Below are 13,650 nucleotides of genomic sequence, written 5' to 3'. Positions count from 1 at the left end.
ACAGTATTAAATGGTTTAACTCTTGGAGTGAGGAGTCTAGGAACACTAAGAAATTAGACATTTATGCGTAGGGCATAAAATATACATTTGGAATGCAGTAAGCTATATTTTCAAAGGGTCATGTGACTTAACCAGCAGCTTGGAGAGTACTACTCATATTATGTCTTCTTCTGCTCCTAGCAGATTACTACTATAATAAAGAAAAGAAGAGGGCCCTTGATGTGAATTTGTTAGAAATGCTTTGCTGAAACTTGATTACCCATATACTCTTTGAACATGCAGAGTGCTAAATGGAACTCCAAAGCTCTTACTTCTGTATTGAAATTATGAGGACAGCAAGACAGTCGGAGACATCAATGTGGAATGTGCCAGTCTTGATGAACCAGGATGAACGAATGCATTTTGTCATGTGTTACATCCTTAACTTGTACTGCATATAGTGTCTGATACATTTTTCAAGGCTTCTAATGTAAGTATTATTATCCTCAAAGGACAGGAATGCTATGACGTGTGTTATGCTGATTCTTTATTAGCTAACTGGGAAAGTGAACTGGTATGAAGACCTATTTTAGCCATAACCCAGGCCCATGTCAAAGCAAATAGAAAATCAAGCACATGCTTGAAACACAATTCTTGACCTCAAAGAAGCACAGACAAAATAATATTCTTAAAAAAAAGATACAGTGATAACTTTAAAACAAAATATAAATACGTTTACTGCTGAGTAATGCATCTCATACTGCAGGACATTGATATCTGAATGTTTACAGATGGCAACTGTAGAACAGTGTGTGTGTGTGTGTGTGTGTGTGTGTGTGTGTGTGTGTGTGTGTGTGTGTGTGTGTGTGTGTGGTGACTTTAAATGACACACATGCAATATAAATACTGAGCACGTGCAGGCAGCAGTGGTATTTTGAGAGAACAGCCAAAGTGTGAGCATGTATGAATGTGGCAGTCAGTCTGTCTATCAATTTATTTATGTTTAAGTTACAAAGCCTCAGTCCTATGTTTGTGTACAATAAAGCTGCTTGAAAAGAACCCACAACTGTTTGTCTGTTTTATCCTGACCAGACGAGTGACATGGTGTCAAAAGAGGCACATATAAAAAAGGAAAAGAAAAGAAAAAGGCCGGAAATGAATTACAGGTAACAAAAATTTGCACAGATGATTTATTTTGTAAAGAAAATGCAACAAGACATTCGAAAGGCACAAGATGTACTATTAATCAAACAAGTAAAACAAAAACATATTATTAAGCAAACGAAAGGCACAAAACACATTAATAATTAAATGAAATGTTTGAAATCACAGTATCTGATAAAAGAATTATCAGAGAAGCTCATAAGGGGTTCAGAATTGCATCAGGTTGTAAAACGAGCATATTTAAGGCAAAAGGAGCATGTTTAATGTAAAATGAATATGCTGAGAGCGAACAAGCACAAGAAAGTGTGATGGGCATGAAATAAGGATAAATGAGCATGGAAAAGCAAGTCAACTGCACGTTTTTGAGTAAAACGACTGTATTTTGGGCATGAGCTGTTATTTCGGATTAACAAAAGCTATTCAAAGCTTAACTAGAGTTGTTCGAAGTGTCTCAGAGTGTGCAAAGTGTTTGTAGTGTGTGCTTTATTATGGTGGATTTATTTCAGAGTTTATGTATGTAAACTGCAGCTATTTCGCAAACTGCAGTAAAACTACAGTAATTTCAAAACATTTCTTGTGCTGTGTACATTTACTCACAGTGTGCCGCCATTTCTAAGTGTTTCTTACACTGTACAGAGTTATTGCAAAGTACAGCCATTTTGAAAAGTTTACTGTGTGCTGTATACAGTTCATTCGTATGTGCAATCGGTTTGAACTGTTTCTTACTCTGAGCTTCTCCTACTGCAAACAGTTTATTCGCAAAGTGCCATTATTTCAAAGTGTTTCTTACACTGGTAAGGAGTGGTTTTGCAAAGTACAGTGATTTCAAGAGTGTTCTTGTCATAGGAATTTACTAGGCTATTGGCCCTAAGGCCCTTATAAGCCAAGCCAAGAGTTTAGCCCATGTATAGACAAATCAGCACCCAATGCCACTGTCCAGTAGGGAAGTTTTTTCTATTCCCTATCCAGTTATCCAGTTTGCACTTAAAAAGGGGTAAAGAGGTACTCTGCTTGATATGGAGAGGGCGTCTATTCCATAGATGGAGGAGTTTCTGGGACACAAATCTGTCCTATTAATGTCACAGACCAGGTTGAGGCCATGTGTGCGGATTACTCGAGTGGAGTTTGACTTGCGGATATACAGTAGTCCCATCAAAGCGGGGTCCAAGATCACTTTGTAGGCCAGACAGAGGTCACCTCTGAGGAGTCTGTATGAAACCGAGTAGAAAGATAGGGCTTTTAGCCTATCTGTAGATGTTGAGGCCTTGGATTCACCTGGTGAGGAGTCTTTGTGGTCTCTCCAGCTGCTGCATGTGCTTTGCAAGGTACATGCTGAATGGGGCAATGTACTCAATAATGGGCCTTATAAGGGAAGAATACAGGGATGTTATGACCTCCTTGTCCCTGGATGAGATACCCTTACTTATGAGGTGGGCCAAGTAGAAAGCTTTCCGTACAGTGGAAACAATATGGTGGTCAAAAGTTAGGTTGCTATCAATCTATGTGCCCAAATCCCTCACAAATGACTGCTTGCTCAGGACATTGTTATTAAAGTGATAATTTGTGGGGATGTCACTCTCCCCAAAGGGGATGATGATGCATTTTTTTGTATTTAGCTTGAGGCCTTGTTTCTGGCACCAGTCATTAGTTTGTGTGGGACCCTCTTGGAGGATGTCCACGTCACTAGAGGAATTGATGACAGCTCCCAGCATGCAGTCATCTGCAAATTTGGTCAGCCATAGCCCATTGGTTTTAGCCTGCACCTCAGAAAAGTGAATCCCAAATAACAAAGGCCCTAAGACCGAACCCTGGGGTACGCCGCCCGATACAGGTCTACTGCCTGAGGTGACTTCCCCTATTTTGACTAGATGGGTTCTATCATTGAGGCAGTTAGCTACCCATCTGGTAATATACAGATTTTTGCCTAGTTGAGAGAGTTTATCTATTATACCCGAATGGGGAATAGTGTCAAAGGCTTTGACCAGGTCAAGGTAGGCGGTGTGCACTGCCTTCCCCTCGTCCATGGTTTTGGTAACTGTCTCAAAAAAGTTGACCAAATTTAACAGACATAACTTCCCCTTGATGAAGCCAAACTGTGTGGGATCAAGTGTTTGGAGGTTGCCAATGTCCTTGTTAATGAGTTCGGAAGACCGCCAGCAACAACAAGCAAAACTGACAGAGGAGCCTATTACCAAATCTTTGTAAATTATATACATTCTAAAAGAATCCAAGAGCTGCAAAAACAAAACTCAGAAAAATGTATAAAATTAATAGTGCTCTGAACAGATTCTCAGTAATTTTCTCTGAAACACTAACATTTTACGTAGCCAAGAATTCTGATAGCTTAGTTTAAAACATACCAGTGTTTGTTCCTTTCTAGCCTGTTGATGCAATTCATTCAGTGTGGCTAAGACAGTCTTCCTAAATTGCATTTTTCTCAAGATCTATACCAAAGCTAGGTCCACTGGGGTGGGGGGGGGGGCAATACCTTGTTTCCAGTTTTTCAATGTATAATGCTGTGAAGCAGTACTCTAGGTGAACAATCTTAAAAATACCTGACAAAAGTTGACACAGTAGCTCTGGCCTTTATGGGTAGCTAACTATCTTTCTGAAAAGAGAGACAAAAGCATTCATGGAGTTCAGAAAGTCAAATGAATCTGCATACTCATAGTGGCTAGAAGATGGTTTGTTTTGTGTGAAGAGTTAAAGGAGGCAATGGGCAATGCATCTTCTAACCCTGAAATTAGGAAAATATACCTCCTAGTTTAGAGCAAGTTTCTACATGACAGGTAATTATTCAGTGTATTGGTTATACTGAGTGCATCAACATCCTTCAGCCTTTATGGTGTGACAGACATGACTAAGTTATTTTATTTAGAACTAATCAACTGCTACTGACAACCAGCCAATACCATAGTTTCCATACATTCTTTTCATAAGGTTTTGGGACAGTATGATGGCTCAGTGGAATGATCTCTGGCTGCCAACACCAAAGCCAGGAGCTCAATTTTGACTTCTACTCACTGTCTGTTTCAAGCTTTCATGTTCTCCACAGCTCTGTGTGGCTTATCTCTGAGTACCATGTTTTCCTCTGACCTCCAAGAAACATGGAGCTTCATTGAATATGACAGGTTATCTGTACATTTATATGTTGTATCTAGCCTTGCCCCTGTGATCTGGTTTGTGGCTGAGAGAGAGATCTATAGATCAAGCTCACATACTTGGTTAACTAGTAGGAAAATGAATAAATATAATTGGTTCTATCACCTTTTAGAACAATCAGTTCATCTGCATATATAGTTATATTCAAGCCAGGCAGAGCCGTGAATAGTATCTGCTGGTAAGTCAACTTCTTTGAAAAAAAAACAAAACTTAAGGGAGTAAAATTCATATATGGTAAACTTCTTTTTCCAGCTTCATGATCAAATGCTCAAAGTATTTTTATACAAATAACTAAATATGTAACGATAATTCTCACACATTTTAAAGGGCATCTGTGTTTCATACACCTGGAAAGAGACACTCGTACAGTTTATAAAAGGTCAGGCAGTGGCTGCTGTTTGACAGGCTTTGCAAATGTAATTGTTTTAAAACATATTTACCTAACAGATTTGCTTGCATGTATTACATGTGCTCAAACAGTAAAATGTGCTGTAAATCCCCCTAATGGGCTCAGTCACTGTATGGCCTCTGAAACAATGTTGTTAATTAAGTGATATGTATTGCAGGATGTTACAGTGGGAATATCTGAAATAACAACACTTTCATTTGCAGTTAATAGGAAAAAAAATACTTACTTATTGTCATCTGTAATTGCATCCAGTGAACCGTGTTTATAGAAGTCAAGAGCATACGCATTGTATGGCAGTTCTCTTCCTTTGTGATCAAACCGCTTCATATAAAACACAGGGATATTGTGCATGTGGACGCCAATGGTATGTAAAAGAATCTGAAACATAAAGGTGTCATGGATTTGTTTTTATGTGATCAGCTTATCATTCCAGACTACAAAACAAAGTTTTTAAAGCTGCACAATGGACACAGTGGCTCCTATTTCTAAGTTTTATTTTGAAAACATGGGCAGTTTGATGAAACACAATCCATTAGATTGTCTTTCACTGACAACCCATCAATGAATTCACAATTTAGTAATACAGCAACCTGACGACAACGTACATGGCATCATTTTTTTTAACTTGTGCAATCTCCATGAGGCACTATATCCTTTACAGTCCCTAACTATTACAGTCAGAGCTGACATCTTTAAACCTTAAAGAAACAGAAATACTTAATTTTGTAATAAAAGCACTGTCAGTTCATCTTCTAATGAGCTATAAATGCTATGTCTTAGTTTTAGTGAGACAAAGTTCAATCAAGTATGTTTCACCAAGCTGTCTTGCAACTAAGAAAAAGAGAGCAATTTTCATGCAAACAAGATAAAGCTTTCTATACAGGTAAACCACTTAATGTTACACAAGGCAAAGCCTTAACTATATAATGTAGGTACCACATCAGGAAAAAAATTCAGTACTGAAAATAACTGGAATCTAAAACTTGCATACGTATATATTACCGAGAGAATCCAAAGAGTTCAGAAGAATGATCAAATGGATTCTGAACAATTTCAAACAATTGCTTGCTAAAGAAAGTAAAACACATGAAATGAACTGTTGAGCATGAAGAACACCTGTATTCAAGACACGCATGTTTAAATAATCAGCACCAAAGTAACTGCATCTCGGATAAAAGGACCTTCTTCTACAGCAAGCATCCTGCTTGATGAAGCTTCAACTTAACCTAGTTTGCACTGCAAACAACTGCCTGGCTACAATGATTTAATGTATGGTATCTTGTGACTTAGTGGGAAGATATGTAAAATAATCATGTTGGACACTATTTATAAAACAAAGTACATGGTAGGATTGGCCTTTGCGATTCATAAAGCACTGGATTCAAAGGGACAAGATTGTGTAGTTGGTCTTAATATTCTGTGTACACACACTATGCCACTCACACACCATGCATACACATCCTTCTCAATGATTGTACTCAATTCACAAGAAGGATGATGCCTTCATACAGGCTGGTCCCACTAAGGAAACCTACGGGGCTATGGCTATATATATAAACAGTTGGCATGCTGTTTATGAGCACAGCAGAGACCCACTAACCTGCTAATATGTTACTCAGCATTCACAACTGAGCAGCATATCAGTGATAAAATAAGTAAATAAATAACTCTGTTGCATGGCAGGAAAACCCTACCAGCACTGGAGGTCCCTGCTGGGGTAGGCAAATTTGTTCATATCTGTCCTGGCACCCACACAACTCTTGCCAATGGAAGCTTCCAGAGAACCAGATCCACTTGTTACCCTATTATGGTCATGACCTTCACTCTGCCATCATACCCAATGAGTGAAACGCTGTTACAAATCACTATTAGGCATGACAATGCACAGTTCAGATCGGAAAAGCATTTTGGTAGGGTATAATATATCTTACTAAGTAGTTACATGCTGCTACTAACATATATTATACACTACCAAGTTGCTAATCCCAGCTGTGCTGTGTAGTTTTATCACATTGTAAACCCTTCCCCCATCAAATGGACTCCAGTGCCTATAATAGGCAGTGATGTGCTGCATGTATACATTAGTACGCTATGTTCATGAATATCAGGGTCTGTGTTATATGACACTAACAATAACCCATAAGATAGGTGGAGTGAAAACAACAAAGACCAAGTGGTAAAAGGAAGAAAGAAAGTCATACTGTATGACCTAAGAGTGACTAGAAATAAAGTTTAAGCATGTCAGATTACTTAATGTAACACTGGGTAGCCCATGAGCGATTCTTAGATGAACAGTGTACAGATCTTTGAAAATATATAACAGTTTAATATGTATAATACTGTTAGCACAAAATGAATAAAGAAAGTAAGATTTAAAAAAATAACATGCTCTACAGGAATAACCAATATACCTATGGTTCCTTACAATGACTTAGGGAAAAATTCCAATAAAGGTAGAGGGAGTATATCCAACATAAACTATTTTGGATCAGCCTGACCAATATTCTATCTAAAACCATCGAAACAGCCACAAAATAGCTTATCTAAAATGAAATGCTTTGGTTAGATATGAAAAAGTATGGGTTTGTTAAGGGTGGGATCTTGCCTTCTGAATCTTGTGGGATTCTTTTTTATTGCTAATAACAGCACTTGATTGAATGCTGGAGGTGTATTCTCTTTATCCTGACCTTGCTGATACATTCAGCATGTTCCAAAAAGGTAACAACTGACAAAGTAATAGCAAAAAAGCAATGTCTTTCAGCTTCTCCCATTATGGGTGCCACAGTCGATCACCGGTCCGCAGATTGATTGGCAGTGGAGTTTTTACTGTGTTGAGTTGCCAGCCCAGCACCCAGCCTTCACAGAAGGCACACACATACACCTATCTGCATGTCTTTAAAACTCACTTGACTGCAGGGAGGACATGCAGACTCTGCACAGAACCAAATGGAAGAACCTCTTGCTGTGAGGTGACAACACTAACTGCTGCACTACCGCACAATAACACCAATTTTAATTTATATATAAATCAATGTAAAAAGTACAGTTGTGTAAAATCTTACCATACTGGTAGATGTACTTGTCTTCACTGCTGCAATATTCTTAACTATATGGAATTCCCTGTCACAGAAGCCCAAGATCTGGCCAGTCTTCCAAAAACTTCTGAATTTAAAAGGTATGCCGACATCACAATACTAACCCTGCGTAACGTAGGGCATAACGGTGACATTCAGGCTTACTAAAAACAGAACTGATTGCCCAAGGAGGCACACCAATCCAGGTAATGTGTACATTCAGGAAGGTAAAGAACTAGGGGGATGGAGAGAGGGAGGGAATACTGCAGCAGTGAGGCAAGGACATCTACTGTTATGGTAAGATTTTACACAACTGTACTATGTCCTTAGATTCACTGCTGCAGTATTCCTAACTATATGGGAGAATGCCAAAGCTCAAGAGGAAACTAGGCAGAAGGAAGGGGGCAGAAGAATCCCCTAAAAAATATGAAAAACTGCACTATCAAAACCAGCCCTAGCTCTAGAGATACCATCCAACTTGTAATGCTTGGTAAAAATATGCACAGAAGTCCAGGTAGTTGCTTCACGAATAGAATTAGTATCTACGCCTTTGAAAAAAGCACCAGAAGAAGCCAGAGCTCTAGTAGAATGAGCCTTAATTGAAAAAAGAAGTCTCTTGCCGTGAAAAGTGAAACAAAATGTAACAAAAGGAAATAACCTTAAAATCCAAGAAAAAATAGTCTGCTTGGATACAGCAAGCCCCAAAGATCTGGGATGAAAAGAAACAAATAACTGATCAGATTTTCCGAAAGCCTTGGTCATATCCAAATAAATTCTAAGTTGCCTATGTATGTCCAAAGTATGCAGCACCCTCTCACTATCAGTTTAGGTTGAGGGGAAAAAAGTAGGCAGAGTAATTGCCTGATTAAGAGATAGTTCATTAACCGCCTTCGGCATAAAAGAAGGGTTAGTGCACAAGGACACCCTATCCTCATGAAAAATCAAAAAAGGAAGACAAGCCATAAGGGCTGCAACTCAGACACCATTGTAAGCGCTAAAAAAGAACAGTCTTGCAGGAACAATGTTGCAAGGAAAACCAAACAAATGAAAAGCTTGAGTGGAGATCCAGGTGTCCATTCATTTGTTTGGTTTGGTTCTTGGTTTGTCAGTACAAATATTGCAAGGAAGCTGAAGCAGCAGGCACAAAGGGAGCCTGAGCCAACTTCTCCAAAACGAAATTAAAATCCCAGGGAGAAGGAATAGGCTTCCTGGGAAATCTAATATTAAGGATGGCCTTAAGAAATTGTTTCACCTCAAATCTAGTACCTAAAGGAGGAGAAAAAGGCAGACAGGCAGAGACAACTGATAGGTGGGCCTTAATAGAAGAATAAGCCAAACCAGCATTGAGCAACTCACACAAATAAGGGAGAACCAAAGGAACATCCACAGTAAGTGGATCCAGGTTATGAGAGAGAGAGAGACCAAAAAGAAAACCCCTTCTGTTTGGATAAGTAGAATCTCTTAGTCATAGGTTTCCTGGCTTCCTGCAGGATTTACAGCACATCCTCAGGAAAAAAAGGTGTCTACGAGGAATCAAAATCCTATCATCTACAGTGTCAGTTGAAGCGTGGACAGGTGGGAATGGATAAGAGATCCATTGTCTTGTGTAATTAGATCCACCCTGTGAGTTAACTTGTAATGGTTGCCCCTGGCTAGATGCAGAAGAAGAGGGAACCAGTGCTGTTGCTGCCAAAAGGGAGTCACAGCAAGATGTTGGGAGCATCCTGTCGAATTTTGAACAGGGCGTTTGGAATGAGAGGAAGGGAAGGAAATGCATAAAGAAACATCCCGTTCCAAGAGAATGAGAGGGCATCCACCTTACATACCAGAGGACCTGGGACTATGGCACAAAATACAGGAAGTTGTCTGTTCAGAGGGGAGGAAAAAAGACCCACTTGAGTACCCCACTGGTGGATAATGTCCAGAAACCCATCCGTGTGAAACATCCATTTGTGCAACTGAGTTAAGGACCTGCTCTGAGTGTCTGACACAATGTTCTAACTGGACAGACTATATAAATTGCCTGAGGAGTCACTTGACATTTGACAGCAAGATCACATACCAGAAGTGCCAAAAGGCAAAGAAGATAAGATGTCATTCATGCCTTTTTGTTGATATACCACATCACTGTGGTATTTGTCTGTGAATACCTTCAGAGGCCCTGGAGAAAAGAGAGTCTGAAAAGCCTGAAGAGCCAGCAGAAGAGATCTCATCTCTTTGACACTGATGTGCTTCTTCTGCTCACAAGGCGACCATCCACTGTACAATTAGGGAGCCAAAAGTCACCACCCCCATCCCATGACTGACACATCTGTGAACAATTCCTGAGAGGGAAGAGGGGGATGAAAAGGGATCCCTGGATTTAGAGACAACTGCTGAAACCACCAGAGAAGTTCCTGCCTGAGGCAAGGAAGAAGAGGAACTACAAATTCTAGAGGATGAGCATGTTGAAGCCACACTGACTTCAGAAACCACTGAAACTTTCTCATATGAAGTTTGTCCAGAGAGAGCATCAGAATGGTGGATACAATGAAATCCAGAACTCTTAGAAACTCCCTGGTGGTAATGGAAGGGGGCAGTAATGCAAGCATTGTCACTGTCTGAATCCTGCAACACAGAAAAACATGATCCTGAGGAGTCAGAAAAGACTTTTTGAAATTTATAGTGAATCCCAGGCTCTGAAGAAGGGATATGGCAAAATAAAAATTTTGCAAAAAGGTCTCTGGAGAGGACTCCTGAATCAACAGGTCATCCAAGTAAGGAAACATTTGGATTCCTTGAAGCCTGCAAAAGGCAATTACAGGAACAAGGCATTTGGCAAACACCCCTTGGGGCAGTAGAAAGGCCAAAGGGCCAAGCAGAGAACTGAAAATGCTAGGAAGCAACTGAGAAACACAATGACATCCTGAAAACAGGATGGATTGGAATATGGACGTAAGCATCCTTGAGATCCATAAACACCATATAGGCCTGAGAAACAAGAGAGAAAACAGAATCTGAAGAGACAACATCCAAATGGAAGGTACCTTTAGAAAAGTGTTTAGATGACACAGGTCTAGAAGGGGTCTCCAAGTGCCCTCTTTTCTGGGCACTAGAAACAGTCAGGAGTAGAACCCTTTCCCCCTTTGGGACACAAGCACCTCTTGAATAGTACCCCAAGACAAGAGATCTTGAAGAATCTCTGGGAAAAAAGGAAGATGTTCCTGAGGAGGCTGAGGAATGCCCACAAATGGGATTTCCACAGCATGAAGTACCCTTGATGAATGATTAACAGAAAGTACAGTTGTGTACACTTACCATAAATGTAGATGTTCGAGTGTATTCACTGTTGCAGTCATTACATTTGGGCTATTCCTGCCAGGGTAGCCCTTGACCCGCCCAAATACCAGAGAATTAGTATTTCTAACTCAGTTGCTGTCACTTGAAGACTGATGTCAGGTCATCAGTACTATAAAGTAAGGGAACCGATGGCATTACATCAGTTTTTCTTGCCCTAACCTGTCAGAAGCCCCCAAGTAGGAGGCAAGGTTCTGGTGGAAAAACTCCATCAGGTTAAAATAAATACCAAATGGTCCCTTGTAATAAAAGGAGAAAGAGAAGAATGGGGGATGGAGGGAGGGAAACCATGACTGCAACAGTGAATACACTTGAACATCTACATTTATGGTAAGTGTACACAACTGTACTATGTTCTTCATGTTTCACTGTTGCAGTCATTACAATTGTGTTGATTTCCCAAAGCTGAGGACAAGGGTGAAGGCAGTCAATGCAACTAGGGGCTGGCTAGGATGCCCTGCAAGACTGTAAAGGCAAACACTGCCCTCAATTTGGAAAAGAGAGGCAGGTGGTAATGCTTGGGGAAGGTGTAAACAGATGTCCAGGTGGCAGCCTCCAATATGCCCCTGGTGGGGATTCCTCTGAGGAAAGCTGCAGAGGTGGAGGCTGCTGTGGTGGAGTATGTCCTGACCCCTTTGGGGGGAGGCTTTCCATGCTGTTTGTAGCAGAAATGGATGCAGTGAGCTATCCATTTTGAAATGGTTTGTTTGGAGATGGCTTTGCCATATACTCCTGAAGCAAAGCTAACCAGCAGTTGATCAGACTTCCTGAAGGATTTAGTCCTATCAAGATAGAATCTGAGTTGTCTGTGCACATCTAGAGCATGAAGAATCCTTTCCCCCTTGTTCTGAGGATTGGGAAAAAGGGTGGGCAAATGAAGAGATTGGTTGAGAGCCACAGTGGAAACCACTTTGGGCAAAAAGGATGGGTTAATTCTGAAGGAAACCCTGTCTGCATGGAAGATGATGAAGGGTTCCACAGCCATGAGTGCTTGCAGCTTAGAGACTCTTCTGGCTGAAGTGATGGCCAGAAGGAATGCAGTTTTCCAGGAGAGAAATGTTAGCTCTGCTGAAGAAGCTTGTTCAAAAGGGGGCAGGGTGATCTTTTTCAAAACAAAGTTAAGGCCCCAAGCTGGTGTTGGTGTCCTTCTGGGTGGCCTCAAGTTGCTAGCCCCTCTTAGGAACTGTTTGATTAAAGGGTGTGATAAAAGGGGCTGCTCAGGGGTAACATGAGCAGAAATAGCAGAGGCATGAATTTTTATAGAGGAGAAAGAGAGACCACTGTGTAGTAGGTCAGTTAAGTAATCCAGGATGAGAGGGAAGGAGGGCTGTGCTATATTGGCTCCATTAGCCTGGATCCAGGTGCAGAACCTTTTCCATCTGTCAGCATAAGACTTTCTGGTGCTAGGACATCTGGCCTCATGGATAACACCCAGAACCTGTTTACTGGGGTTGGCAGATTGGTTCGGGTTAGGGGAATAAGCCAAGCTGCGAAATTGAGAGACTGCAGTTGGGGATGCATGAATTCCCCTTCCATCTGGGTCAGGAGGTTTGGGATCTGAGGAAGATGCCAGGGGGGGAGCAGAGAGAGGTTGCACAGCAAGGGGTACCAGTGCTGTTGGGGCCAGCCTGGATCTATGAGAATGGTCCTTGGTTTTTCCTCCCTTATCTTGAGCGGTACGCTGGGGATGAGAGGGAGGGGAGGAAAGGCATAGACTGATCGACTGACCCAGGGGAAGGACAGGGCATCCACTTTCCTAGCCATGTAGTGATGCTCTCTGGTGCAAAATTTGCTGAGCTGATGGTTGGTGTGGGAGGCAAACAGGTCGACCTTCAGGGTTCCCCATTTCTGAGTTATTAGGGTGAAGGTACTTCTATTGAGTTGCCACTCGTGTGGGTCCAGAAGACTTCTGCTTTATTGGTCTGCCAGAGAGTTGAGAGAGCATGGAAGGAATTGTGCTAACAGGTGTAGTTGCAAGGTAGAGGCTGTGTGCCAAAAGGTCATGGCCAGCCTACATAGAGGGTAGGAGTGAGTCCCTCCTTGCTTGTTGATGTACCACATCACAGTGGTGTTGTCTGTCTTGATCAGGAGAGCCCGTGGAGAGAGAAGGGGTTTGAAAGCTATCAAAGCGTACAGCACAGCCATCATTTCTTTTTTATTGATGTGCAGAGGGATTTGCTGTGGGCTCCATTGGCCCTGAATGGACCTGCCGTTCATGTGGGTAGCCCATGAGTAGTCTGATGCATCTGTGGTGAGGATCTGGGTGGTGGGGGGTGGGGGGAAGGGCATTCCCTTGTTGTGGGAGCATGCTGCTGCCCACCAAAGAAAATCTTTTCTGAGGCAAGGATTTATAGGTAGAAGAGTTTCCAAGTCCTGAGAGTGTTGGCACCAAAGGCTCTTTAGGTACCATTGAAGTTTCTTCATATGCAGTCTGGCATATGGGATGTGTAGTATGCAAGATGCCATGAACCCCAGAGCTTGCAGGATTTTCCTTGCAGTTAGCTGGGTCCTAGTGGCTAGTTGAAA

At 41.3% G+C, this 13,650-nt stretch overlaps 1 protein-coding gene across 1 annotated transcript in view; it reads right to left on the bottom strand.

The window, feature by feature from the left end:
- LOC122802346 (probable ATP-dependent RNA helicase DDX60) overlaps positions 1 to 13,650 on the bottom strand; it is a 682,486-nt gene that overhangs the window by 57,890 nt on the left and 610,946 nt on the right. The window contains exon 8 of the mRNA XM_044071983.1: positions 4,941 to 5,092. Within this exon, the coding sequence (XP_043927918.1) occupies positions 4,941 to 5,092 (152 nt within the window). The remainder of the gene's footprint in view (positions 1 to 4,940; positions 5,093 to 13,650) is intronic.

The sequence above is a fragment of the Protopterus annectens genome, chromosome 5.part0 (genome assembly GCF_019279795.1).
Source record: "Protopterus annectens isolate FY-2018-M chromosome 5.part0, PAN1.0, whole genome shotgun sequence".
NCBI classification, from domain to species: domain Eukaryota; kingdom Metazoa; phylum Chordata; order Ceratodontiformes; family Protopteridae; genus Protopterus; species Protopterus annectens.
This window is presented reverse-complemented; position numbering and strand designations above follow the sequence as displayed.